The sequence below is a fragment of the Mixophyes fleayi genome, chromosome 6 (genome assembly GCF_038048845.1).
Source record: "Mixophyes fleayi isolate aMixFle1 chromosome 6, aMixFle1.hap1, whole genome shotgun sequence".
Lineage (NCBI taxonomy): Eukaryota > Metazoa > Chordata > Amphibia > Anura > Limnodynastidae > Mixophyes > Mixophyes fleayi.
The window spans coordinates 197,376,186-197,403,894 of record NC_134407.1 but is presented as its reverse complement, the minus strand read 5'-3'; the positions used below and the strand labels follow the sequence as shown (position 1 = coordinate 197,403,894).

Below are 27,709 nucleotides of genomic sequence, written 5' to 3'. Positions count from 1 at the left end.
TTTTACCGTTCTTTCCCATTTTGCAGGCTTCAATGCTTCTCTGACCTGACCTTCTAAAATGTATAATTTTTGTAGCTTCATTATAAAAACATCTTATTGAAAGTCAAGTCAAATGTTGCCATGTTGTGATCACTTCTTCCTAAATGCTACCTCACATCTGTGCATTAGATGATCTAATAAACATTCTATTCGCTAATACCAAGTATAGCAAGACTCCCTCTCTATTTTGTTGTTCAACCACAAGGTTAAAAGGACACAAAAAGCCATTCACTGTAAAGAAATTACAGCAATAACCTTAAGTTTCAAACTACATTATAATAGCAAAACCTAATTTCACACTTATAATGTAGCCTTAGTTAAAAGCAACAGACAGGAGCAGCTGTAATTAAGGCCATTCACTTAATTACACACTTGGAGGTTGAACTTTCTCCAGCAGAATTTGATCTTAAATTTCCACTGACTAATTCCGGGTATCATTTTTTTTTTTTTTTTACTTTTTATTTGTAACAGCAGGTAGATATATATATATAAATGACAACAATACATGTCAATGACAGTACGCAAGTACCAAGAATACACAATGCAAAAATCGGAGAGAAGACAAAAAAAAAACCCACTACGAAACAACAAAACAGATGGGTATATAAATATAGCTTATACATTATGGTACAATCCAAGTGGTAGTTGGGAATTAAAGGCCTACGGGGTGAGTACACAAGTGAGGGATTTTCCTGCACCAGAGATAAACCATGTAAGGTTGGATATATATAACAATTATATCAAACTGCTGGGTATTTTCATTTTTTTGTTGGGGGGGGGGGGGGGGAGAAGGGACTGGAGGGGAGGGGAGGGAGAGGGACCTTCCGAAGTGGAAGTACATCTCTGGCCTAGAACTCTATACGTCAGGATGCTAGTGAAAATGAGAGGGGTAGACAGAGGGGGGTAAAACGAGAGTGGGGTAAGTAGAGAGACCCAGAGACAGGTAGATAGAAAATTCAAAAAGAAAAGAGATAGAGAAAAAACGGAGGGGGGGAGAACATAAGGCTTACAGAAAGCCTGGCATAGTGCTATTATTAAAACTATACCAAGGGCCCCACACTTTGTGGAAATTAGGAACTGTGTCATGGAGAAGACTGGTCACATATTCCATGGAAGCAGTGTGCCAGGTTCTATTTAGAACAGCCTCTCTAGAGGGTTGTGTAGCTTTCTTCCACTCACCAGCTATCTGTAACTTCGCTGCATTATACATATAACGAACAAGTTTATACGATGACTTAGAGATCCCTTTGATAGACTGATACAGTAACACCGATAGCGGGTTCTTAGGCACATTGATTGAGGTAACCTGTCGAACCAGTAACATTACTTCCTCCCAAAATCTAGATACTAGAGGGCATTCCCACCAAATATGGAGGAAAGAACTCACATAGCCACAATTACGCCAACAAAGATCTGAGGCTTGAGGGAAGATAGAGTGTAGTCTCGCAGTGACCATGTACCATCTAGTATAAATCTTGTATCAATTTTCTCGAATGGCTGTATTAATGGAAGACCTTGAAATCCTTTCTCGAATGAGCGACCATCTCTCCTCCAAGATCCTGTTCCCAAGATCCTGTTCAATTGGTTCCGTGGAAGGGGATGAGGAGGACACTAAAGAACTGTACAGGATCGATATATAGCCACGCCGACCCAGGTTATAAATGCAATGATTTTCAAAAGGTGTTGGAGAGCACAACTTAGACGCTTGTGTCTATAAAGCTTTTTATTTGCATATAGTGAAAATATAAATTGCTTGGATGAGCGTGTCTCTCACTCAGGTCTGTGAAGGAACGTGGTGCGTGCTCACCCATCAGATGGAAGAATCGATCTAGTCCCACTTTCCATCAAGGGTAAGCAAAAGCTTTAATGCAACCCTGTGGGAAACAAGGGTGTCTCCACAGCTGGGTGGGAGGCGAGGGGTAGGGGGCTAACGGGTATCATTTTTGATCCACTTGGAATTCTCAGTCCTATCCCAACCACATCGCATAACCGATTGAAATGTCTGTTGTTGATCCAGCTTCAGTTACACAACAGTAAGGAGAGACACTATACCAACAAACGTGATTGAGTATTAACTTCACTACAGATTTCAATTTTAAATAATGACCTCAATTTTGTGACAACTGGAAGCTTTAGCCAATTTAATAAACTTCCAGGTGTAAAGTAATGTGTCTCTAACTCTACTTTAATTTTTTTTTACAGAGCAGTAACAGACAGACCAAGCTCTAATACATATACTATTTTTAGGTTTGTTGAACCGCTGTGGGCTATACAGATACCTAGAAATAGTAGCTGCTACTTACATTCTAACCTTTTATTATAACTCCAATATAATGTTTTGTTATTTATGGAGACTACGAAAATCTTAACAATCCAGGAAAAGGGAGCAAAGAAACGAGGGATAGGGTAAGATATTAATGGTAATAAATGAAGATTTGGGGGTAAATGTATCAAGCTGAGAGTTTTCCCGACGGGTTTGAAAAGTGGAGATGTTGCCTATAGCAACCAATCAGATTCTAGCTTTCATTTAGTAGAATGTACTAAATAAATGATAGCTAGAATCTGATTGGTTTTTCAAACCAGTCGGAAAACTCTCAGCTTAATACATTTACCCCATGGTGTACTGTGCTTTTAAAATCTGACTAGTACCACTCAAAAATCATGAGACGATTAATGAATAGTAATGCATATAAACCTTTACCCATAAATCCTATTAAGGAATTTCAAAGAGAGTCAGGGACCAATATGGATAATGCTCTGTCTGATGGTCAGAATATGGAATTTGAGTCCCAGCTTGGCTAATCTGTATTTATGAGTTTACTTATGAATCTGACAAATACAAGGAAACGACAAAGAAGATTCAAAATATACTAAAGTCAGGCGATATCGTATCAACTCTGCATTTATTAGAGCAAGGTCATTATTCAGGCAGTTTCCAGGGAAATGTAAGATCTCACAGAGCTTGGAGAACTTGCTTGGTTTTGCATTGAAGATGTAGCCTCAACAGAGGCACCAATCAGCAGCAGCTGGAATCATTTATAAATTATTACACCCTTTTTTTCTCTCTCTCCCACCCAACTTTAATCACCTGCCTCACTTACAAACTGACTGCAAGGAAACTCCAAACAAGATTCAAGATGTACTTATTTTGAAGATGCCAAGTTTATTTGGCCCAATTATACACATTCCGCGCAGACTGGCCACCGCGGGGAAGATATGTGCCAAGGGGAATTACCCAGCACACTCTAGGGGTTCACAATCACTTGGCAAAGACAAGTACAAAGTACAACTGCACTTTAATGTGTCAACACAATCAACAGAAAAATACACATGTTTAAAATCAGGCCTGTCCAATCTGCGGCCCTCCAGATGTTGTAAAACTACAGCATGCTTTGCCGGTACACAAGCAGTTGGTAGCTGGAAGGGCATGCTGGGACTTGTAGGTTCACAACATCTGGAGGGCCGCAGGTTGGACAGGCCTGTTTTAAATAAAATGCTAGATGGGTTTCAACAGACGTTCATTGTTTTACTCCCTCCAACCCTGAGGATTGTATACATTTGATATGGGCGATCTGTATAGACCGGCTGCTTGCCTCATGCTTCTAACCCTCTACCAGCGTGGTAGCAATCTAATACAAGGTCCCCCTTCTCCAGCAGACCCACTAAGATGTCAGACTCGTGGTGTGATGCCCAGAGGATGGGTCTAGCAGGAGCCAACAACTCCAATGCGTGGGCTCTCTAACGCAACAATAACCTCTACACAACCCTTTCCTCTTGTCACTGCAAAGCAGGGGCACTGCAGGAAAGCTCTGAGACATGTTAGTGCAAGTGCCATAACACATTGTGAATGCACTTGTTAAAATGGGAACTTTAAATGGTGCTGTTTGTCAATGCCCGTGTGTACGAGCCCCTCAGGCAGCAGATGAGGTTATTTCTCTCATTTGAATTAATTATACATTACATTTGTGCTAGATGTGTTATAAACCTCTTATTGCAACACATTAATATGTATCAAAAAACAACATTTTATATTCACATTCAAGACATGACAGCGTAAGGGAGAAACTTTGGATAAGCGATACATTTCATATATTTGCAGTCATATTTTCCTGTGCTCCTATTTCATTAATCATCATTTCCCCCACTGCTCTCAACACACTCTTTTACTTACAAACATGTTTCTATTCCCACTTTCACCAACATCACAATAAATCAGTTTAGGCATTTTTCGGTGCTCGTTACAACTAGAGATGCTCACTGACCCCCCGTGAACTGGTTTTAGTTTTGGATAAGGATTAGCTTTGTGTTTGGGCAAAACCACACTTGTGTGTTTTGGTTTTGGATTTTTTAGAAAAAATACTAAAATATTCTAAAATCATATCATTTTGCTCTTTTTTTGTTCCTACTTTATTATTAACCTCAATAACACTAATTTCAAGTCATTTGCAGTCAATTTAGACCACCTCACAGATCACAATATTGTTTTCATACACTTTCGGACAAATACTGCAGCGACCTGGCTGGATGGTAAGCGACAGAGTAATGACACAAACACACGGCAGTTCCTAGCACATCTAGGACACATTGGGGCACAGCAGTGGCAGAAAAGAAAAATGGGGGTCCGCCATCCCTCCTACCCCTCGCTATCTTGGATCTTAAAAAGGACTTAAAAATTCTGAGATCCAACAACGTCACAATGACGTTTTGCCTCGTTTTCAATTCCGAGGGCTCGGTACTCGGATCCCCTAAGTTCGGGTGTGTTCGGTTCTCAAGGAACCGAGCCTGAGCATCTCTAGTTACAACATTGGCATCGACATATACAGACACATTAACCTATGCTCCAATTATGTTATCAAAACATGTTAAGTAGGTTGCAGGCTTAGAAGTTCACAATAAGTTTATATATTACATAGTGTAGCATATAAACCTTCCACATGTCAAAAGGAAAAAAAGTATTTTACCTTTGGCTGCCGGTAGTGTTCCATTGCCATAGTAACAACATTTAATCCAATGACCCCGGTAATAAAGAGATCCAAATAGTGACTTGTGCACATGCGATGTATGAGAAGACGAGGGTGGGAATACTCTGAATAATAAGGTTTGCACTGGGCTTCTATAGACAAAACAAACGGACACTGAATGAAGATCTAAGTTTTTTAAGAAAACGTTTTCAGAAACAACTTTAGCACTGTACCCACATTTGCTTTTCCCAATCATGCAAGCACTCATGCACTTGCAATTGCCATGCTCTACACCAAATAATGCATAAAAATAATGAATCAAAAATATGCAAATATGCACTTCATACACAACTGATAATAGACTCCCCAAAAGTTGGCGGTTGAAACTTTGCAAAATCTTAGACAGATAACTGATAATATACTCAAGTCAACCTACATAGAAACATTATTTTCTGGATATATATATATATATATATATATATATATATATATATATATATATATATATATATATAAAATATACATATATACACATTACATATAATTTGTTCAGAACACAACAACATATTTACAGATAATACTTCAACAAGTACTTTTCCCAAACACAAAACTTACGACACATCCTACGGAAGTACTTGAGGAAGAAGAAGAGATGACAATGCAGAGAACAGAATGAAAAGCACAGAATACATTGTGCACTGTGGGACATAAATATTGAAACTGATAACGAACTTGCACATAATGGGTTGTGTTGGTTAAGGAATTCTAGCCATGGAAATAAAAGCACTTATACTATTTAGGATGATGTGCATGTCTACTTATATTTTTAGTTAATGCTATTGAGTGTTATAAGATTCTTATTCCTTCTAGTTCATTTGTACATACAACAATTTACTGGTAAAAATAAACATAACACATCTATATACATACGCTCCCGATACAGCAGAAGATTGGCATTTGCCTTCCACCAAGCTACCCTACCTCGCTCTAAAGTAGATAATACAATAAGACAGGGTGCCGAAAGATTTATATTAACCCCCTGAGTTTCTCTCTAACGGGCACAATGTTGTCCCACATTTCACGTGGGCCTAATATGATGCCCTTGGTGCATATTCTGTTCTGTATATTACAGTTAAAGTGTAGAGTAACTCAAAAATAATGAAATAAATAGTTAAAATGATGCTGGGTAGAACTTATTGGAATTACTGCTGATACTTAAACTAAGACTTCTACCAGGAAACGGCAGTTGAAGACTCCGAAACACTCTACTCCTCTCAATTAGCATATATATACACGTTGTGCATAACTGACCCTCACTGCAGTCCATGATTTATTTCCATAGTTACAGATGTTGCTGTGAAGGTATTTACTTTAGTTATCTGTCAAATGGTAGCAAAAGTGTGTGTCTGTGTCTTCAACTGCCATTTTCAGCTAAAAGTCTTATTTTAAGTATTTAGGAAATTCAAGCAAATTGTGGTACCCAACTCAATAATTGTAATCATGCAAAATATTTGTTATCGTTTTTAGTGTAATTACTGTTTAGGGCTCTACTGAATCAAATGACGACTTGTACTAAATATACATATAAGTGGATAAACTTAGAGAAAGAAGATAAACATTACTGATCAATGCCATATTAAAATTGTGTAGGAAATATTGTTTTCAAACAACTGGTGCGAAATAGTATATGAACAGTTTTGCTGCTTCCCTAAGTCAATACCTCTGAGTGTAACAATAGCAAGATTAATAGCTTAATGAGCTCCCTACTGTGTGACCATCGACACCACAAGGCACTTGAAACCCTAGAATGTTGTCGCACGTGTCAGCATTCTAGTGCTCCAAAATGAAATTCTGCTCTGCGGAGCTTTATCCAGCAAAATTGCCAGAGGCAACCTCAATAAATAAACGAGAAAGAGGCCAATTTCCACCAGAAGAGGCACAGGGGGAGTGTGATAGGATGGACCTCCTATGTCACCCTGTTGTGGTGATGGGGACCGGCTGGGCTTGCCTTCCCACCCTCCCCTTTTTTTTATCCCAATTGCACCCCTCTAAACGCAGTAGAATGGGCTCTGCTGCCACTACTAGGCTCCTTCAACAGTACCTAGAACCGCTTCCTTCTGGGTAACTCTCGCTGCTAGTGCACCCCTTGCTCCTCACCAGAGATGGTAGCCCTGACCTTTCTTCAGACCAGGGTTGCTGTGGATGGTTCCCCCCGGCCTCTCACAATGGCCAGAGTACTATGGTACTAGATGATGGGTTCCAACCTCCGAGCAGCCGGATAACAGATTAGAGTCTGTAGATCACAGGAATTACAGCAGGTACGTAGGCGTCAAAGCAGGATTAAAGCAATGATGTTTTATCAGCTCAAGAAGTCCTTAGAAGGACAGTTACATGCTAGTTTGAGATACTAGCGAACTCCAGAAGCTCATATGGTATAATACATTACATGGTCAAACAGGGATCTTTTTATACATTTTCTGACACACATGTTGGCAGGGGGTAGCCCATCCCCCTTCCTAGCTGGCACCACAGATCTGAAATATTACATCAGATATTTAGCTGCAGGATGTAATATATACTCTAATCTTGTATTTCACAAAATTCCCATTAATCTGTGATTTCCTAAATTACTTGCTGGTTGCAATATTCATGTAGTTTGCCTATCTTTTTAACAAGACAAGTTAACAGGTAATGACCCCAGGTGTATTCAGGCTAAAAAAATGAAGGTCACTAAATAAAAAGACTTAATTAGCATGAGATTACCTGCCTTCAGGAGTTACAAAAACACATTTCCTCCTATATGGCATACAGCTGCAGAAATCAATACATTCAAATCAATCCTTAGAAAAATCAGTACATTTGCAATGATATAAATTGGCGCACTGCGCTACTAATTAAAATAAATTTATACAATAAGTTATCCATAAGTGATCCAGCCACAGTGAGATAAAAGAAACAAATCCCACAAAATAATAAACAAATTTAAAGGTATTTCCAAGTAAAACTCCACTTTCTGAAGATGAATTAATATATTAAGTAAATTGTCTCCACATTGCAGTTTAAACAACTTTGAAACATATATTGATCTTCATAAGTACACAAGGAAGTTATGTCTTAAGAAATATTCCCTAGATTTTAAACAGGGAGTAAATGTAGATATTTTACACATACAGAACCAAGAACTTAATTTTTGTCCAAGGTTTAAGAAAGGATCTTATAATAACACCTTCTAGAAGTTGATAGAACTAGAGATGTTCACTGATCCCCGTGTTCTGGTTTTGGGTTTGGTCTTGGATCTGGATTAACTTTGTATTTTGGTTTTGGCAAAACCGCCCTTGCGTGTTTTGGTTTTGGATCACGATTTTTTTCTAAAATCCCTATTTTTTTATGCTGAAATCACATATTTTTGCTTTTCTTTCCCCTACATCATTAACCTCAATAACACTAATTTCAAGTCATTTGCAGTCAATTTTGACCACCTCACAGATCACAATATTATTTCTATACACTTTCAAAGACTGCAGTGACCTGGCTGGATGGTAAGCGACAGAGCAATGACACAAACACACGGCAGTTCCTAGCACATCTAGGAAACATTGCCACACAGCAGTGGCAGTAAAGAAAAGTGGTGCAATTAGCAATGGAGCTCTCCTCTTTGTATGTTACCTATATAACACAGTGTAATGTGACTGCAGATTTAGAAGACCAAGCCTGCCAGACCTATTATTTTTATTTCAACAATGACAATTAGCAATGGAGCAATGGAGCTCCACTGAATGTCACTGGAGACTTTGAACACTGCTACCCCTCCTCTTTCTTTTCTACCTATGACGCTGCCCAACTGCACTAGAGACTGCAAGAACTGTGCTACTCCTTCTGTGTCTCTCTGTGAAATGGTGCTGGATCGCCGTGGAGGGCAGCACTTAGAGAATCCAAAGCTCGTGAGATCTGACGACGTAACAATGACGTTTTGCCTCGTTTTGAATTCCGAGGGTACGCAAAAGTACCGCGCTGGCTCGGTACTCGGATCTGCTAAGTTCGGGTGTGTTTGGTTTTCGGGGAAACGAGCCTGAGCATCTCTAGATAGAACAAGATATAAATAATATATCTGATAAACAAGAGTTTAAATAGAATATCTGAAAAAAAAAGAGAATGAGGCATTTGAAACAATTACAAAAAATCAAGGAGATCGCTATAAAACCAGTGGACAAGGGAGGATGTGTAGTGATTTTAGATAAAGATAAATACTTGTCTTTTAGCATGTCTGCTAGCAGACACCAATACATAAAGGCTAAGAAGTAATCCCAAATCCACAATACTGCAGAAAATTTTTAAACCATTTGGAAAAAGGCCTTCACTTAGGAATTTTATCTACATAAAAAAAAGATTATGACTTCTTTTATATCCAAAATGCCAGGATAGCACACCTATATAATCATCCTGGCCGTACAATAGTGTCTGCTTAATACAAACTTTCTAAATGTAGGCTTCTATCACAATTTCTTGTATATCATAAGAGGTATTTGAGAGACACCACACCCTTTTACAGATACTACAAGGTATTCAATGCCAAAACTTAAACATTTTAGACACATGTGAGATTAACTCTATATGTAATTGCATCAACCACATAGATGGTTGTTGCCATACATATCAAATTCATACCAATATGTCCACACTTAAATCCAAACAAATCAATGTTTTTATGGAGAGCAGAGAATTCCATCCTACCCATAATTCTTTCAGGTATGAAAGATAATTTTACAGCCAGATAATAGGGACAGCAATGGGCTCACAGTTTGTGCCTAGTTACACAAACATTTTTTGGTTGACATGAGAGGTAGATGTAATATGGAATCATAACAATTTTTTGGGAAACTTTATGTGCTGGCATCATTACATAGACAATATTTTTTTTATTCTGGCTTGGAGCACAACTAAAATTTATTCAACAAGTTCTTGACACAAATAGTTTCTAACAAGAAGAATTTCGAATTTTCTGTCTACACAAGTAATGTTCTTCATCTTGATTTTTTTTATTGAGAACAGTACATTATAAACTCAACTCGTACACATGTCAAATATAATAGTTATCTACCTGCAACAAGCAACCATCATCCAAATTGGATTAAAAGTATTCTAAAGAGACCGTTTAAAACGGAACTGTATAAACCCAACAACTTATGATAAACTAGAATTGATCATGACATATTTATTGAAAGCAATTGCAAGAAAGGAAGACTTTTTACTGCATGCCAAGATGTACGATCCAAGGACGGAAATAGTGTGTGTGAACTATCAACCTCAACAAAAATCTAAAAAAAAATTGATATTGCTTTTATCATGCAAATCAACTACCAATAATGACAAGCGCTACCATATTGTAAAGATGGATGAAGATTTAAGAGACTTATTACCGGCTAAACCTAATTTTAAAAAGTGCAAAAAACCTTAGGAATCTGATAACACATTTACCTATATATACTGTATAAATGCATTGTTTGTTTTACACCAAAACAAACAATGCATTTAAAGGGGTGTTTTACGCACACACTAGGGGCTAGATTTACTAAGCTGCGGGTTTGAAAAAGTGGGGATGTTGCCTATAGCAACCAATCAGAATCTAGCTTTCATTTATTTAGTGCTTTCTACAAAATGAAAGCTAGAATCTGATTGGTTGCTATAGGCAGCATCCCCACTTTTTCAAACCCGCAGCTTAGTAAATCTAGCCCTAGGGGTTTTCTTAACTGCATTCACTGAAAAAGCACTCATGTTGTAGATGTGGCGTCAGTTCAGAATGCTTGACACAGTAAAAACAGAACAAAGGTTCATGACATACATTGTTTGAAAAGGTGCCAATATGGTCTATTTGTTACATCGCTAAATCGCAATCTGCAAATGCTTTTTTCTGAAGTTGGGGGCATCAGGGGTGTTTCTTACTGGGTGCAGATTACATGCATTTGTTCACCTACTTTCCCACCAACGTGTAAAAATTAGATTTTCTTTGCAGGATTAAATTATTTAAATGAGATGAATGAGAATGTTTGGCGTGGTTGGATTAAATAAAATTCGGGAATAGATTTAAAATAAATAAATATTCTGAAATGCTGTGATTTGTTGTGTGATTTATTTTTCCCAAATAAGCAGCAAGAAAAAAAACCATAAAATTGATATTATTGGGGCAGTAAATGATAAACTAGGAAGAATAATCCACTTTGGAGGTGCTCAAAGAGAAGACTGAACACAATATAGTGCAACACTGTGCATAGGGGGAAATAAATATTGCACTCTTATAAATATACTCACAAACATGGGAACCTGAGGAGCATTTAGATTATCCAGGTGGAGATTGCGGCAAATCCTGGTTGCACTCAAGTGAAAAAGGAGAAATATAGGAATATATAGCGCAATATAATTTACTGAAATGACACATCAAAACAAAAGAAATATACTCACAAAGGTGAAGCAAGTGGAGCAAATAAAAAGCGACCACAAACAGCTGCATGTCTTATGGCCCTCAGTGTGCGGGCATGAAGTCACTCTATTTATATAACTGCCATTTTTGGGGTCAAGAAGAACCCCTCCCCCCCACTCCTCCTCTGTCACAATGGGGGTTTATTTTACCCTTCTCCAGATCAAGGCAATTAGGCATATAATAAAGATTGAATTTGATATACCTGTTGTTTTTACTCAATTGTACTAATTATGTAACTTGCAAATTTTACTTTTTGCTCCTAAAATACTACCCTTATGCACTTAGACAAAGAAATAGGCACATAATATCAGAAAATGTTGGGCAGCATTTTTGTAGTTCCATAAATGACCATTCACACCCTGTGTACTACAGCAACTTAAGAATACCAAACGGAAAGAAGATAGTTTTTTAGTCCCATGTGTGTTACTGAACTACATTCTAACATTCCAATTCCATTTTGATTAAATAGCAATAAATACTGTTCTAAATAATGTAGATACTCTCCTTTTTACCAGGCTAGACAATTTTAATTTGGAAAATACTTTTTTCATTGTGTAGCATAATTATTATGCTCATAACTGATATTTTCACCTGTATTTACAGGCTATTGTGTTCCAGGACCCACTGTCAGTGGGGTTAGACATGGTGAGGGTCTGAGTGGGAGAGCTGAGGTACCATCCCCTACAGGCACCAGCACTTTGATAAGTCTGGCCAATTGCATCCCTTCCCGATGTACGTAGAACAAATATACAATGGTGCCCAGTATGGTATAATGGGAGAGTCCCATCCAAGGCAAATCAGTCGTTGGAGTCAGGTCTGGCTGGGGATTATGGCTCCCGCTGGGCTGTGATGCTGAATCCAGTGCAGACACAATCAGTGCCAGCTGCCAGTGGGGTGCCATCTGGGCTAGACCTGGCAGTAGTAAAGGGGGCAGCGGAGCGCTAACATTGGTGACTGCGGCCAATAAATTCTCCCTTTCTCTTAGTGTGAATTATTTTTTGTAAATTAACACATCATTACTATTTCATATCGGAAACCTGCCTAGATGTGGATTTCTAACCATTATACAGTACCCAGGGTCCTCGTTTCCATAGTTCCTAAACTAGTACTACTGGGTAGGGTATTCCTTGGTAGCTACTGGGGGCACTTCTACCAAAATAATGCCCCAGTATAGACCATGTCCAATTTACAGCCCATGTGTTGATTGAAGCATTGTGGTACTCATTGTATAAATGTACTATAAGAGCTCAGGAAGTATGGCACCATATAAAGGCTAATTATAATATTCTGACTAGTATCCATATTATAATGCTTATTTCACAAGATAAATATATACTTCTGTGCTAAATAACATTATAACTGATGAGTTGTGATGTCAGAACTCAACTATTATCAAAGGCAAAACTACAGTCGCCACAGTGGGTGCCCTAGCAGCTATATCCTCTTCATCTCTGGTAGTTCTGCCTTTGAGGAGTGACATAGAAAGTTTTTGGGGGAGCATTCAGACAGGATAGGAACAGATGTTCCAGGCATGATATGCTCTTCTTAGCATGAGCAGGGGTGATGCATGTGCAGTGAAGCCATGTTTGGGCTCATATGCTAATTGGGGGCTTCACTGTGTATGCTCAGAACAAAATAAGAACAGCTATCTACTTCCTTACTTCCAGTGTCCAGCCCTTTAACCACAGCACTCTGTCTTTAATTATTCTCAAAATATCTGTCAAATGTCAGCAGCAGTGCTTTCTGGGGTTTCAACAGGCCATTTCAGGCACAAGTCCTGTGTATTAATTAATTGCTGCTCTTATATCTCTGAAGTCCTTATAAGCCATTCCTGTAACTTGCACTAACAAGTATAATTGTTTTAATAAGCCAAAGAAATATTTGAAGGAAATACCTTTTTAATATATTCTCTAAAGAATTTCCAATCCAGCAGTGCCCAGAATTTATATATAGTACAAGTTCGAATTATCTCTGAATCTTAGTTTATTTGCATTGTCTGCCCAGCAGTCATTGTACGTCTCTACATATAATTACTTGTCATGAGTTTTTCTTTTTCATTTTGTATGCATATGCTGATTTTGTCCTTAATAGGAGTTTGCAAATGTCTTCTCCACTTAAGATGAGTTTTGCTGTAACCTTCCTGATAGGCTGGTAAATACAGTAACAATGGCTCTTAATTAGGTATATATCAGATGGACATTTCTATCTTTTTGAAAGTATTTTTTACCTATTGGTCTCATGCTTGAAAACTAATCTATCCTTCCAAAAAGACAATTCCAATTTATTTTTTATATTCTTATAAATTGTACTTGGCATAATTTATAAGATGTGTGATGAGGGTCCCTTAAGACCCCTTGTGTTCTGCTCTGTTGGACCCTTGATGAAATCATACCTCCACAAGGACTGACATTAGGACTTTCATATCATTACAGCACTATTTCACAGCATGGGGTAGGTGGGGATCAAGAGGGGTCCAACCAGGGGCGCCGATAGGGGAGGAGGCTGGTATAGTGCCCTGGCCACTAACCTGGTGTGGTCACTCTCTCTTTGGCAGCTATGGAAGAGGCCCCAAGAAGTTACTGTCCTGGGGCCCAAAATTACTCTTGGGGGCCCTGGGTCCAAGCGCACAGAAAAAAGTTGTCCAGGTCGGAGGGACCCACACCAAACAGCCGCTGAAGGGGAGGAACTCAAGTTTACGGAATTATTCTTAACGCAAATTCTGTTCACATCTATTCCCGCTTACTTATACCAGTTTGTTAAAAACATTGTATGATATTAATCAAACTTTATAATAGTTCTGCGAAAATTCTGCAATTTGTCCACAACTCACGTTCACAGTTCAAACTATTGCCCTACTAAAACTAAGTAATTTTTTTCAACATAATTAATGAGCCTCTTTCAACCTAGCCAATTAGTCTTCTATCTTTACATTCCCTGCTGTAACTTGTGTAATGCTGGCAAGATACAGCTATTTGTTTTACATCTGTACATAGTTTCTAGCCCTATATTTAATGATATATTAGATGTTACATTGACCTATTTTCCTACTGAATGGCAGCCTGGAATAGAATGAAGTATGGAATAGACATGATTGTTGGTTATTGTTGAATTCCGTATTAGAACTTGATCAAACAGATGGAACGGAAACAGAACTTCCTGTCATATCATGGTCTGCTTCGCTGACACAATCTTGATTTAGGAGAATATTTCCCAGCTTTAGTAGTGATCTTTGTATCCAACCAAAGTCTGGGACAATACACAGTAACCATTTTCAACAGTATTAGCACGTACATTGAGAAGAGTTTGGGGTATTCCCAAGATACACTTCATAGGGACAATGTGCAAATAAGCCAAGCCAAAAGGAGAATAGACTTCTGGGCAATGCCATTTATAGGACAGTCCTCTAAGTCATTGGCCAATCCACTGTACGCATAGAAAATTTAATTATTTAGTTACTTGATATTTGAAAAACATTTTTTTAAAACTGTATTTTAATGTTAGCAGTTGTTTTATTTTAGGATAAAATTTACGTGCGTCTTGATGTGAAATTATTGTACAATCACATGTATGCATACTTCATTCTGTTATGTGTGTTATTGTAACGTATCTTAAGATAAATTATTGACAAGTTGCATTTGGACTTGAATCAAGCCCATCAAGTTTTTATAATCCAGTTAGTTTGGTATTGGTTTAAAGGGCTGCAATATAAATGGCATTAAGCAAAAGTCTATTCTCCGTTTTGGAGTCACTTACTAGAACCTAGAACGTTAACCTAACTCACTACTTCTACTGTCCTAACTCATCTAAACAACTAAGTATTTTGCTATGTTGTGTATGTGTGTGTGATGAATTGTATACTTGTGAATTTTAACACCAAGATGGGATGTGTGAGCCATGAGATAAACAAACGAGACTTCACACACAATTTAGTGGACGTCTGACACCAGACAGCAATTAGTTTACACAAGACAGTCACTGCGCTGGGACAATACACCAGATCTGCCAGTACCTTGTGTTAGACTGGCTGAGCGCTCCAGCAATATATCATCCAGCATTAGATCTAAAAGAATGAGATGCTGTTAATTACTGTACCATATGGAAACACTCCGATTTTTGCCTTGCCATCTGACAAATTATTGATCAGATATTGTGAAGACCTATTATTCATATTCAGAAATGAAAATCCTTCTCAAAAAGGTGTGAATATGCAAACACCATCTGCGCACAGGACGATACTACGGTTTGGCCTGACAGTCTTCGTGACAAAGGTCATCGTTCAATTTGGTCACTTATTTCCGGCTTTATTGAAGCTTTACAACCACACTTTCCGCCACGTCTGATAATGATCCTATCAATGGCGATAGCGACATTATCTGGTACTACTGTCGTTCTGGGAAACACACACTGCAACAGCAAGCCAATAGGCATTACACACTAGCCAAATACTCTTAAAACATTTTAGCAAATTAAATGCGATTTTCAACTACATTGAGAATAACTACAACCAAGCAAGGGGGTGAAGGACCAGGAAAATAACCTTTCAGTGCAATAATGAACAACTTCAATTTAAATTTGGACATGAATTTGGAGAATTTTGTCAAAATAACCAAAAGAGCATTTAAAGAGCATGTATACTATGTATATTGCTTATCTTTGCAGATGTGTTTATTTCCATTGTGTTGCTGTGCTCGTTGCACTGCATATAGTGTATCCAGAAAGCAGACCGATCTAATTTTATAGGGCAACTAATAATAAATAACCCGGTCTAATGATGGATGGAAACCTCACAAGGTAGCTAGAAAGATAAAGCAATATATATAGTAAATGTTGCAAGAAGGCATGTGCAAGCCAATACTTTAAAATCGTCTGAAGATTGAAGATCCATAACATGAACTTTTAGCAGAGCTCTCTCTATTGAACAAACTGTAAAATCGAATTTGAACACAATCAATAATGCAGCCATAGTTTCCACCTACTGCATGTATATCAAAATGAGCAGAAATACAGGTGTATGGCTGCAATTACATATAGTATTTGTCTTTCATCTTTTCTTATTGTTCATTGGGGCAGCACGGTGGCTAAGTGGTTAGCACTTCTGCCTTACAGCATTGGGGTCATGAGTTCAATTCCCGACCATGGCCTTATCTGTGAGGAGTTTGTATGTTCTCCCCGTGTTAGCGTGGGTTTCCTCCGGGTGCTCCGGTTTCCTCCCACACTCCAAAAACATACTGGTAGGTTAATTGGCTGCTAACATATTGACCCTAGTCTGTCTGTCTGTCCATCTCTCTGTGCGTGTGTAAGGGAATTTAGACTGTAAGCCCCAATGGGGCAGGGACTGATGTGAGTTCTCTGTACAGCGCTACGGAATCAGTGGCGCTATATAAATAAATGGTAATAATAATAATAATAATAGTGCTTTGGCAGCATAGTGCAGTATAATTATGGGCAAAACATCGCTCTCTAGTGTCAACAATAGGAACTACAGTGTAAAGGTAAATATAGCCTAGTTATGTTTCACTGTGCACTGAATTAAAATTAAATAGCATATGAAATATCTGCATAATCTGTTACCTATTGGGCAAAATACCAGAAGAACTGTGTACGTTTTGATTTTTGATCTGTACATCTATCAATGCAGCAGCCCTGTTCACAAAAAAAGTCACTACAAACAATTGGAAATAGGACATTATCGTTAACAAAGCATGCTGTGGTTTACACTACTGTAATAAAAATTGACAGCTCTATTGACTAATTTGCAGCATTTTCAAGAGTCTTCCATGCTTTCTGACTTTCTACATGCACAATAGTAAAACATGTTCAATGCATTGATATGCCTTAGTATTTAATCTCTAGCCATTTATTTGGAAGGTAATTGGATATTTTAGCAGAAAGCATGTTTTACTATTGGATGCCTACTATGGTAGTATTTGCATAATTTGGCAATGTGCAAGGAGAAAGATTTTAACATTTAGCCTTATGTTGATGTGCCAATCCCTACTATCTATTAATTATTTTAATTCACAGAACTTGAATGAATGGTTCACCAAAAGCAATGTATGGTTTAATTTCAGGGTCTATTGAAGCTATAATGAAGATGAGGCAATGAAATACCTATAAGCTTCGAAGCTCAACAACCAGCCAGTAGAAAGATACAGTCCCTCAAGTCCACTTTAAGTGGAGTCTCCCCTTCCTTTATCGCTTCTCGGCCTTTTGGCTAAGATCAAGTGTAGTTCCTGTCCTAGAAGGGGTGACCGAATGCCCTAGAAGGGATGGGTCTCCTTGGTCTGATGCCAGAAGGCCGGTGGTGACTTGGCGGCTCGAGGTGTCTGTGCCTCCGGGGGACAGGGCCCGGAGGTGACCTGAAAATGCACGGGTGGTGGCGGCCCATGATCACGTGTAGAGAGTAAGGCACAGAGCACAATACACTGAGAGCGAACCCTGCACCACTATACACTTTCTTGGTCCCGGCCTTTTGACTGGGCCAGAATTTTTTTTACACCCTCCGGCCATCAGGCTGGGGCTTATGGGCACTTTTTTATTTTTTATTTAATGAACATATGGCACTTATCTACAGCACAGCACTTTTTTGCACGGATTTCATTTTTGGTTGATTTTCGTTTGCACGTTTTTGGGTTTGGGTTTGAGGCTAAGGGGAACCCCTCTCCCTTGGTTATCTGAGATTCTCTGCTTATGGGGAGAGTTGAAGAGCCAGTCCCACTGGGGAAAGCTTCGGCCAACCTCGGGGTAAAGGGGGCTGCCCGAGCCTTGCGGAAAAGGCAGCCCTGAAGACCCTTGCTCTCAAAGGGGCCTTTTGGCTCCGGGAGTCGGGGATGTAAAGGTCGTTGGTAAAATCGTTAACGATATCGCATCGGGTGAAATTTTCTGCAGTGTGTACCCAGTTATTCTCTCCTTACCTTATCTGATTCTTAGTACTACTCCTTTAGACCTTTCTACATTCAGTTTTGTGGAAGTCGATGGTTCTACATGGACATGTGCTGCTGGCCACACATAATAAAATGGACTATATATATGGGAATGATTTTAAAAAAAACAGACTTCTGGTGAACCAATCATTAGTTTCAATGAGAATTAAACAAATGGCAAAGCAGCAGAATAATTGTTGCTTTATCTTTCCCTTGGCAACAGACTATAATACTACCTATCCATGCACAGGTAGAGAACACTATCCATGCCTCTAATAAGCGGCCATCTCAGCAGGGAATTGAGCGCCTGTCAAAGGTCAAGCAGGACTCAGAAAAATTTTCAAAGACTACCGACCGGCTAGCTCTCTCTCCTTACTCCTTCTCTTTTTCTCCATCCGACGGAGTCTTTTCTCTTCCCTTCTCTTGGCTTCTTCCTCCTCTTGGTTCTGTCGACACTTGTGGAAATTCTCCACCACAACCCCCACGAACATGTTGAGGACAAAGAAAGCAACGATCAGCAGGAAAGATATGAAGTACAGGAGCATCCAGGGGTTGTAGTTCATCACTGGCTGGAAAGAATGAACATAACGTTAACAGGACAGGCAATTGGTGGGTAAAGTGATGATGACCCAGGCTAGCTATTTGCGCAATAACATTTGTATGAAACTAAACAGTGTTAGATCTGTCTTTCTTAATTTCTGGGTCTTATTGACATGTATATTTACTGAAGGACATGTGCAACAGCTCGACATCTGACTAAGTGTAAACGGTAATCAGAACACATGGTAGATTCTTACACTGCAAAGACACATTTGTTTGCTCAGTAGTTTTCAACTCCTTGTAAGTATCATGTCTTATACGGATCATATAGAAACACACTTATACATCGTTTTTCTATATGTATTAGTTATGCTTAAGTATGCTCAAGTTATGCTTTGCCTCCCATCCGAGATGGTAGAGGCTAACAGAGTAGAACAATTTAAACATGCGACAGGGCAGCACGGTGGCTTAGTGAGAAGCACTTCTGCCTCACAGCGCTGGGGTCATGAGTTCAATTCCCAACCATGGCCTTATCTGTGAGGAGTTTGTATGTTCTCCTCGTGTTTGCGTGGGTTTCCTCCGGGTGCTCCGGTTTCCTCCCACACTCCAAAAACATACTGGTTGGTTAATTGGCTGCTAACAAATTGACCCTAGTCTGTGTGTGTGTGTGTGTGTGTTAAGGAATTTAGACTGTAAGCTCCAATGGGGGCAGGGACTGATGTGAGTGAGTTCTCTGTACAGCGCTGCGGAATCAGTGGCGCTATATAAATAAATGGTGATGATGATGATGCTTGAGATAGACATATCCTTACAAAAAACTGAGGATTAAATAGGGTTTGAGGTTACCATGGTTTAACAAAAATCAGCAGATTAGCCAAGTGGTTCTTCTCTGCCGTCAAATTCTACCTTTCTATGTTATATTCACTGTACAGGACTGTGTGTGACATTTGCTGTAGAGTCACAGAAACCGCAGCACTCACTGTCACTATGAAAAAGTTTAGTCCAATTAACATCACTCATAGTGTAAGTAGCAGAAAAATGGGGTTTCATGACCACAATCAGATGTGATATGGGATTTGCATATTTTTTATTTTTTTTTAAAGTGAAAGCTTTATGAGCACCAGGGCAGGTAATTAATGATCTACCAGAGTTACAGAATTACTTAGGCCTGATACAATCATCTAGATAGTTGGGAGAATGTCAGTGGTTTGCAGATATAATTAGCCCTGATACTTTACATTAAATCATCCTATCACCGGACTCATCTAGATAGGTGGGAGGACGTCAGAACAAAGACGCTTACAGATTATGCATCTTTTTATAATTTTGTCGTCAAAGTTGTAGTGGGTATGTCTCAGTAAGAAATGTGTATTATGAGATTTAACATTTAATTACAACATTTTTTACATTAAAACAGACATTTGTATTTAACAGTACCTGCTGGTCTATTCCAACAGCATCCAGTCCGTCATACATGATATCTACCCATCCATCTTTGGAGGCCAGGACAAACAAAGACATTAGCGCCTGTTTATAAACAAATGATACACCTTGTAAGTTCTCTGATCTTGTTTAATATTTTAGATACAATGTTTAATAATTGGATACAGTTACATCACATTATGCTCTTAATCATACCCATAAATAAATCGTAATAAAACAGATTCCCGAAAACTAAACCCAAAAATTTCAGTTTTCTATATGAAATATGAAAGTAAAATGCAGTGTTCAGTCTTACCCTCTCTTCTACTGCAACTTTATGAAAAAGTTAAGTGTAATTGAGTATTTATTTCCCACTAACAAAAACAAATAAACCACGTGCCACGGTTCCTAGGCAATGGTAAAGTGGCATTGTCATGAAACAAAAGTTCAAACTACAAACCAAAGCAGTCATTTATGTTTACGGCGCATCGCTTTGAGAGATTCCACTAATATGTACAGGTCATCTTGGGTATTAGTAGACAACAAGACAATCAAATAAAAAACAAATAAACCACGTGCCACGGTTCCTAGGCAGTGGTAAAGTGGCATTGTCAGAGAACAAAATTTCAAACTACAAACCAAAGCAGTCAGTTATGTTTACTGCGCATCACTTTGAGAGATTCCACTAATATGTACAGGTCATCTTGGGTACTAGTAGACAACAAGACAATAACACTCTCAGAACCTGCATTCTACAAAGCCCCAGGGTGAGGCAGGACTGTAAATAATTGCCCTCAGGAGTAGTTGTTTAAAAATATCTGCTTTCACTAAGGGATATATGACAGATCACCTGATGTGCAGTCAGGATATGTAAAGCAGTGGACAGAACCTCCCCCAACTTTCTCAACGATCGGGACAAATCTGCCTTCAAATTGGTGCTGTCCTGTCTAAAGCTGGATGTTCGGGGCGTATGCAACTGTAATTATGTGTCAGCGGCAACTGGTGAAAGAGTCCCTGTAGTAAAGATATTTGTGTCTACAGTACAATAGTGTATATATTTTGTTATATATGGTGCAAGCAACCATTTTGCATTTTTAACTGTAAAATCAAGAGAAGCCAAGATGTTCTACATACCTGACCAAGATTATCAAAATTGTATTTGTGCCGGACCCATTTGTATTTGGCTTCAAAGCAGTCTGATCTATTTGTTATATTCTTAGTATCCTCCCCCAGGCAGTAAAAAAACTTTCCTTTAAAAAGCTGTAATGAATGAAATGAGAAGAGTTACTTAGCAGCATTGGATGTATCTTGTTCTCTAGCTATCTCAGTCCATAAGTCAGAGACACCAAAGAATAATATTCACTAAATTAATTAGCCAATGACACATTCCAAACATCCCAATGACCGTCACTGTCTACCCTTTTATTGTCACAACTAATTCAATGTACACTTCCGTTTTTCTCATTTTTCCCATAGCGAAAGAATTTCATTTTATTTAATTTTACACCTATTTTCTATCAAAACAGTAAAACCATTAGACATGTATTATATATAATAGATTTTGCTAGCAAAGTAAAGGCTGTAAAACATACCTGAACGCCAAGGATCCCAAATATGATGAAGAAGGCACAGCAGATCACCACAATGTTACCGATGGGTTTCAAGGAAGACATTAAAGTTTCAACAACAAGTTTTAGCCCTTGGGCACGACTTATAACCCTATAGTAGAGAACACAAATGACATTATATATAATATAATAATTATCATTTAAATTGCAAACATTTTTTCCCGTTTAAAGTAAAATAGAAATTACCAGTCACAATGAGTTTAGCATTATTTTGTGTGGTGAAAACAACAGTAGAGATCATTTAGATGCAAATACAAAGCTTAAAATGGGTAATTCAGATAGTAAACCACTGCGATATACTTAGCCCCTTAGCACTCTTTTGTTTCAAGATAAAAAAGACCAAACCTGCAAAATATTTTAACTGCTTGAATATTTAAGGACTGTTGGTGTTTCAACAGACTCTTGTTGTCACTATGTTATCAGAATGTTCAACCCCCACCCATAGGGGCAGCACGGTGGCTTAGTGGTTAGCACTTCTGCCCCACAGCACTGGGGTCATGGGTTCGATTATCAACCATGGCCTTATCTGTGTGGGGTTTGTATGTTCTCCTCGTATTTGCGTGGGTTTCCTCTGGGTGCTCTGGTTTCCTCCCACACTCAAGAGAAACATAATAGTAGGTTAATTGGCTGCGATCAAATCAACTTTAAGTTCTCTCAGTGTGTGTGTGTGTGTGTATATATATGTTAGGAAATTTGGACTGTAAGCTCCAATGGGGCAGGGACTGATGTGAGTTCTCTGTACAGTGCTGCAGAATTAGTGGCGCTATATAAATAGATGATGATGATGATATGTATGTCTATACGTATATCTATATGTATGTCTGTGTAGAGTTTGTATGTTCTCCTCGTGTTTGTGTGGGTTTCCTCCGGGTGCTCCGGTTTCCTTCCACACTCCAAAAACATACTGATAGGTTAATTGGCTGCTATCAAAATTGACCCTAGCCTATTCCTCTGTGTGTGTGTGTGTGTATGTTAGGTAATTTAGACTGTAAGCCCCAATGGGGCAGGGACTGATGTGAGTGAATTCTCTGTACAGCGCTGCGGAATTAGTGGCGCTATATAAATAACTGATGATGATGATGATGATATACTCTTAGGATTTCTACAGGGATGTTCCAAATGCTTGGTTTCAGACAAATAATAATAATAATAATAATAATAATAATAATAATTGAAAAGTACAATGTTTATAAGTGTAATAACATATGTTAAATAAAAAATAAGACATAAAGTAAGCTATACATTACTATACTCTAACATTTTCAATAAGCAATTATGATTACTCAGGGTAGGCTCCTAGGTACAGTGTGTATTTTGTACATTACCAGTTGCTTACATCAACTATACATGCATTGACAATGGATTGTTCATCAAGCACATCTTCACAGTTATATTAGGACTATTATTTAATGCAAAGGGGATATGATAAGTTTGAATAAATATATCCATATCCTGTACAAAAAAAAAAGAGTTTGGTAATGTGTATAGTGGCAGGATTTCAAAGAGAACACAAAGTCATCACTTATGGATGGAAAGAAAAGAGGTTTAATTCCCAACCACAAAACGTTTTTTTCTCACAGTAAAGGCAGTGAGACTATGCAATCCACTCACACCAGGGCTGGTATTGGCAGATATGGAGACAAGGGGCCTGATTCATTAAGGATCTTAACTTGAGAAACTTCTTATTTCAGTCTCCTGGACAAAACCATGTTACAATGCAAGGGGTGCAAATTAGTTTTCTGTTTTGCACATAAGTTAAATACTGTCGTTTTTTCCATGTAGCACACAAATACTTGATAGCTTATTTGTACACTGAAATTGAAAGTTGATATTTGTGTGCTACATGGAAAAACTGACAGTATCTAACTTATGTGCAAAACAGAATACTAATTTGCACCCCTTGCATTGTAACATGGTTTTGTCCAGGAGACTGAAATAAGAAGTTTCTCATGTTAAGATCCTTAATGAAAGTGGCCCCAGATGTAGAGATGGGTTAGATATCTTCCTAGCAGTTGCTGAAATTAATGAACACATGTGATCGTGTGTTAATTGAGGAAGGATTCTGATTGCCAACATAGAGTGAAGAAAGAATATCCACCCTTTTAGACTTTATGAACATGAAGGTTTGAATTCAGTTGACCTTTGACTGTCTGTACACTGTGTACGTATATAATTTTCTCAATTTCTAACCATTTCTTAGTCAAATTTACATTTAAGCTGCCCAGATTGACGAACACAATGTAAATCTATCTGAATATTATGATAATTGGATTTGCTTACCGCAGAGGTCTCAATGTCCGAAGAAGTCTCAGTACTCTTAACATCCCCAGGATCTTCGTGCCACTGTCAGATACCATTGACACCAAAATGTCAATGGCAGAGATTAAAACAAGGATTCCGTCTAGAATATTCCAGCTACTCCTCAGATAGGCTTTTCCACCGAAACACAAGTTGAGGGCCACCACCTGGCAGAAAGCCAATCAAATATAACACATTTTATGAAGGGTTCTCCTGACTAGTTGGGAGTGTGATAAGACAACTGATGCCTTTGGGTGGAGGTTACTGGTAATAAGAGCAGCACCCAGCAAGCTTGTGGGACGGTTTAGGAACAGCTGAAGGATGTGCATCTTTCAAATGTACCTATATATACTGAGAAATGTGATTTTGCTAAGCTGACGCCATCTTGTTGCCTTGTAGCCATTTTGTTCTGTTATAGCTTAAAGACAGATTAGATGCACCTGTTTTGTTGGAGTAATTCATTATTTGCAAGGCTATGCTTATAACCTTTTACATAGCAGACAGGAGATAAGCCAACCCCCCCTGGGGAGTATTCCTGTGTGATAATGAGAGAATATAGTAACATCTGTGTAAAGAGAGCATGAGTGGTTAAAACCTTTTGGGGCGTAGTTTTCTGATATACGTGATTTTTGCTATATAGATATGGACTTGTAACTATTAAAGCACCCCTTGCATTGTAACATGGTTTTGTCCAGGAGACTGAAATAAGAAGTTTCTCAAGTTAAGATCTTTTTCTTTTTTTTTCCTTTAAAATCTTCCCAATAGGTTGCTGAGCTAAGTCTTGCCCCCCGGGGGTAACATTTGCCAGCCGGCCCCAGTTCATGATGCTGTTTATAGCACTAAATCTATTAGTGGAACACTGTAATGTGGGTACATATCAAAAGTCCCAACGCCAATAGTTACTGTATCGAGCCTGCCAGGCATGATTACAACTGAAGGCTGAACTGACAGAATGATACAACTGGGGGAGGCAAACATTTGGCCAAACATGCACAAGTAAAAATACAGTTTACAAAAAGATTTGGGAACTTTAAATCCTCGTTACCTTCACCGTCATTTCAGCCAGAAAAATTAATGTAAATATGTAGTTCGATAATGTCAGAAATATTCTTTCCTGAAAAGAGAGAAACGAGTTAATTACTCAGTAACTTCGTGGCTCAAGTAATAAAATAACAAGATGTTTACGGGTTATAAGATAAAAAGACATTGATAAAATAAAGGTTGACAGGACCTGTTTCCTCTGTGCACAGGGGCACTGATCAGAACTGTGTAACAGGTCATTATATCACAAACTATCACTTTAATAATAGTAATTTGTTGTAGGACTAATATCTTTTATTTACCTTGTATCTAACCAAGATAGACCACATACCCCTGGGACTAAGGGGTGCAGGGCTGGCACTTGAATTCACATCAATAGTAATTTGTGTTATGTTTTATATAAACATACTTGTCTATTCTCCCATAATTTCCGGGAGACTCCCAAATTTCTGGGAGTCCTCCCGGCCTCCCGTAAGAGTAGACACCCTCTAGTATTCCAGCGTAGACGGGACTTAATGAGGCGATTCAAATCATCAGGCCCCGCCCCCCACTATGCACTGCCCTGAATCTCGGAGGCGGGGATACGGTGACGCAACAACATCACCTGACCTCCTCTCTGGGATGTTATAAAAGTTGGCTAAGTATGATTATAAATATTTAACAAAGAGCCGAACATACGGAAATGTGAATATTATTAGTGCATTAGTTACATATTATGGACATGTAATTGTGTTCTAAATTAGTTCTGTGTGTTGATGGAAACTGCCCTTTCCACTTTGAGTTTGTGAGTTTGGGGAGATTATTTAAACCATAATCATGAATATTAATTTTAACATGATTTTATTCTGATGTTTCGAAAATAACAATGTGTTTAAAGACTTGGAGGTAGATTTATCAAAGCTTCTAAAAAGGAAAAGTGGAGGTGTTGCCCATAGCAACCAATCAGATTCTAGAAAATGATAGCTAGATTCTGAATGGTTGCTAAGGGCAACACCTCCACTTTTCCTTTTTAGACGGTGTGATAAATACAATTAGCACTATCTAATTTTCTTCTCTGGGCTTACAAATTAAACAATATAAGAAATGAATATATTTAAAATGTGAAAAATTATGACCATGTCATGATGCTGATTATAGTGCTCAATGAGTTAGTGGAACACCCTGATGTGTGCATACAATGCCTTGAAAAAGTATTCAGACCCTTAACCAAGTCTCTCATTTTACCGAATTACAAATCCTACACTGAAATTTTGTTCACTGTGATATATTTGAAACTCAATATTATTTTTCTAATGTGACATTGTTTTAAAACATCTTAAGAAAAAACCCCTGAAATAGATCTGAGTACTTTTGAAATGTGCTGCCTGTGTGGGTGTGTATATAATAACAAACATATTGTACAAGCGTAGGGGAATACTCACGGCGCTATGAGCCTCTATCTTTGGTCTCTCCATGGCAATAGTTATGCAGTTCAGGAATATAATCACTAACACGACGTGATCAAACATCCTGTGGGCGATGATTTTATTGCACATCAAACGGAATCTACAGTAAGACAAAGAGGTTTAAGTAAAACATTTGTACTACATCAGAGCGACCAATCAGACAATCGCTTCCATGTTCTAACTTGTACAAAATAGATACAATCTAATTACTGATTGTTTGTTTGTTTGTCTGTGGTTCAGTACAAATGTTGGACCATAGTACAAGGGTGTATACCTCTCAACTGTTCTGATTCGCGGACTGCAAAAGGGTGGGGCTTAACAAAAAAGTGGGTGGGATTTTACACAAATTTGTTCATCTGTGAGCGGAGTTTGGCCAGAATGGGGGCGGGGATTATTTTGTTCCAATTTCCTGAATATAAATGTTGGGAGGTATGAGGGTGTCAATGTGACAGCGACCAGGGGAGTGAACAAAATTTAGCTCCTTTTGATGGGAGAAGCTTAATATATCAAAACGTTTCCTCGTAAATCTGGGCTAGTCACTGTAGGATAATGCAAGAGCAAAAACGACATTTTGTACTGCAAGATAAGTTATTCAAAATAATTTGGGGAGCATCACTTGTTTAGTGGGTGCCACAGAGCTCGTTAGCCCCGAAAATCAACTAACAGTCTTTACATGTGCAACTTATAGTAAGTAGCCCAGTACTTACATTAGATGCAACACTCAGACACACCAGGAAAGTCCATTAATAACCAATCTACTAACAAGATGAAAATGTACTGAGTCCATGGGGTAAATGTATCAAGCTAAGAGTTTTCCGGCGGGTTTGAAAAGTGTAGATGTTGCCTATAGCAACCAATCAGATCCTAGCTATCATTTTGTAGACTGTACTAAATAAATGATAGCTACAATCTGATTGGTTTTTCAAACCCACCGAAA

At 38.4% G+C, this 27,709-nt stretch overlaps 1 protein-coding gene and 1 long non-coding RNA gene across 9 annotated transcripts in view; one reads left to right on the top strand and one right to left on the bottom strand.

Annotated features, from left to right (window-relative positions):
* CACNA1G (calcium voltage-gated channel subunit alpha1 G) overlaps positions 1–27,709 on the bottom strand; it is a 141,689-nt gene that overhangs the window by 43,685 nt on the left and 70,295 nt on the right. For 4 of the 7 annotated variants that reach the window (XM_075177930.1, XM_075177936.1, XM_075177934.1 and 1 more), the window contains exons 18-26: positions 26,749–26,872; positions 25,332–25,400; positions 24,269–24,453; positions 21,953–22,079; positions 21,495–21,620; positions 20,376–20,465; positions 18,754–18,967; positions 15,485–15,535; positions 5,001–5,152 (exon numbers count right to left, since the gene is read on the bottom strand). In XM_075177930.1, coding sequence (XP_075034031.1) covers positions 5,001–5,152; positions 15,485–15,535; positions 18,754–18,967; positions 20,376–20,465; positions 21,495–21,620; positions 21,953–22,079; positions 24,269–24,453; positions 25,332–25,400; positions 26,749–26,872 — 1,138 coding nt within the window. The remainder of the gene's footprint in view (positions 1–5,000; positions 5,153–15,484; positions 15,536–18,753; positions 18,968–20,375; positions 20,466–21,494; positions 21,621–21,952; positions 22,080–24,268; positions 24,454–25,331; positions 25,401–26,748; positions 26,873–27,709) is intronic. The other 3 variants (XM_075177932.1, XM_075177933.1, XM_075177935.1) reach the window with 3 other exon arrangements.
* Positions 1–27,709, top strand: part of LOC142095132 (uncharacterized) — a 255,687-nt gene that overhangs the window by 206,410 nt on the left and 21,568 nt on the right. The window lies entirely within an intron of this gene.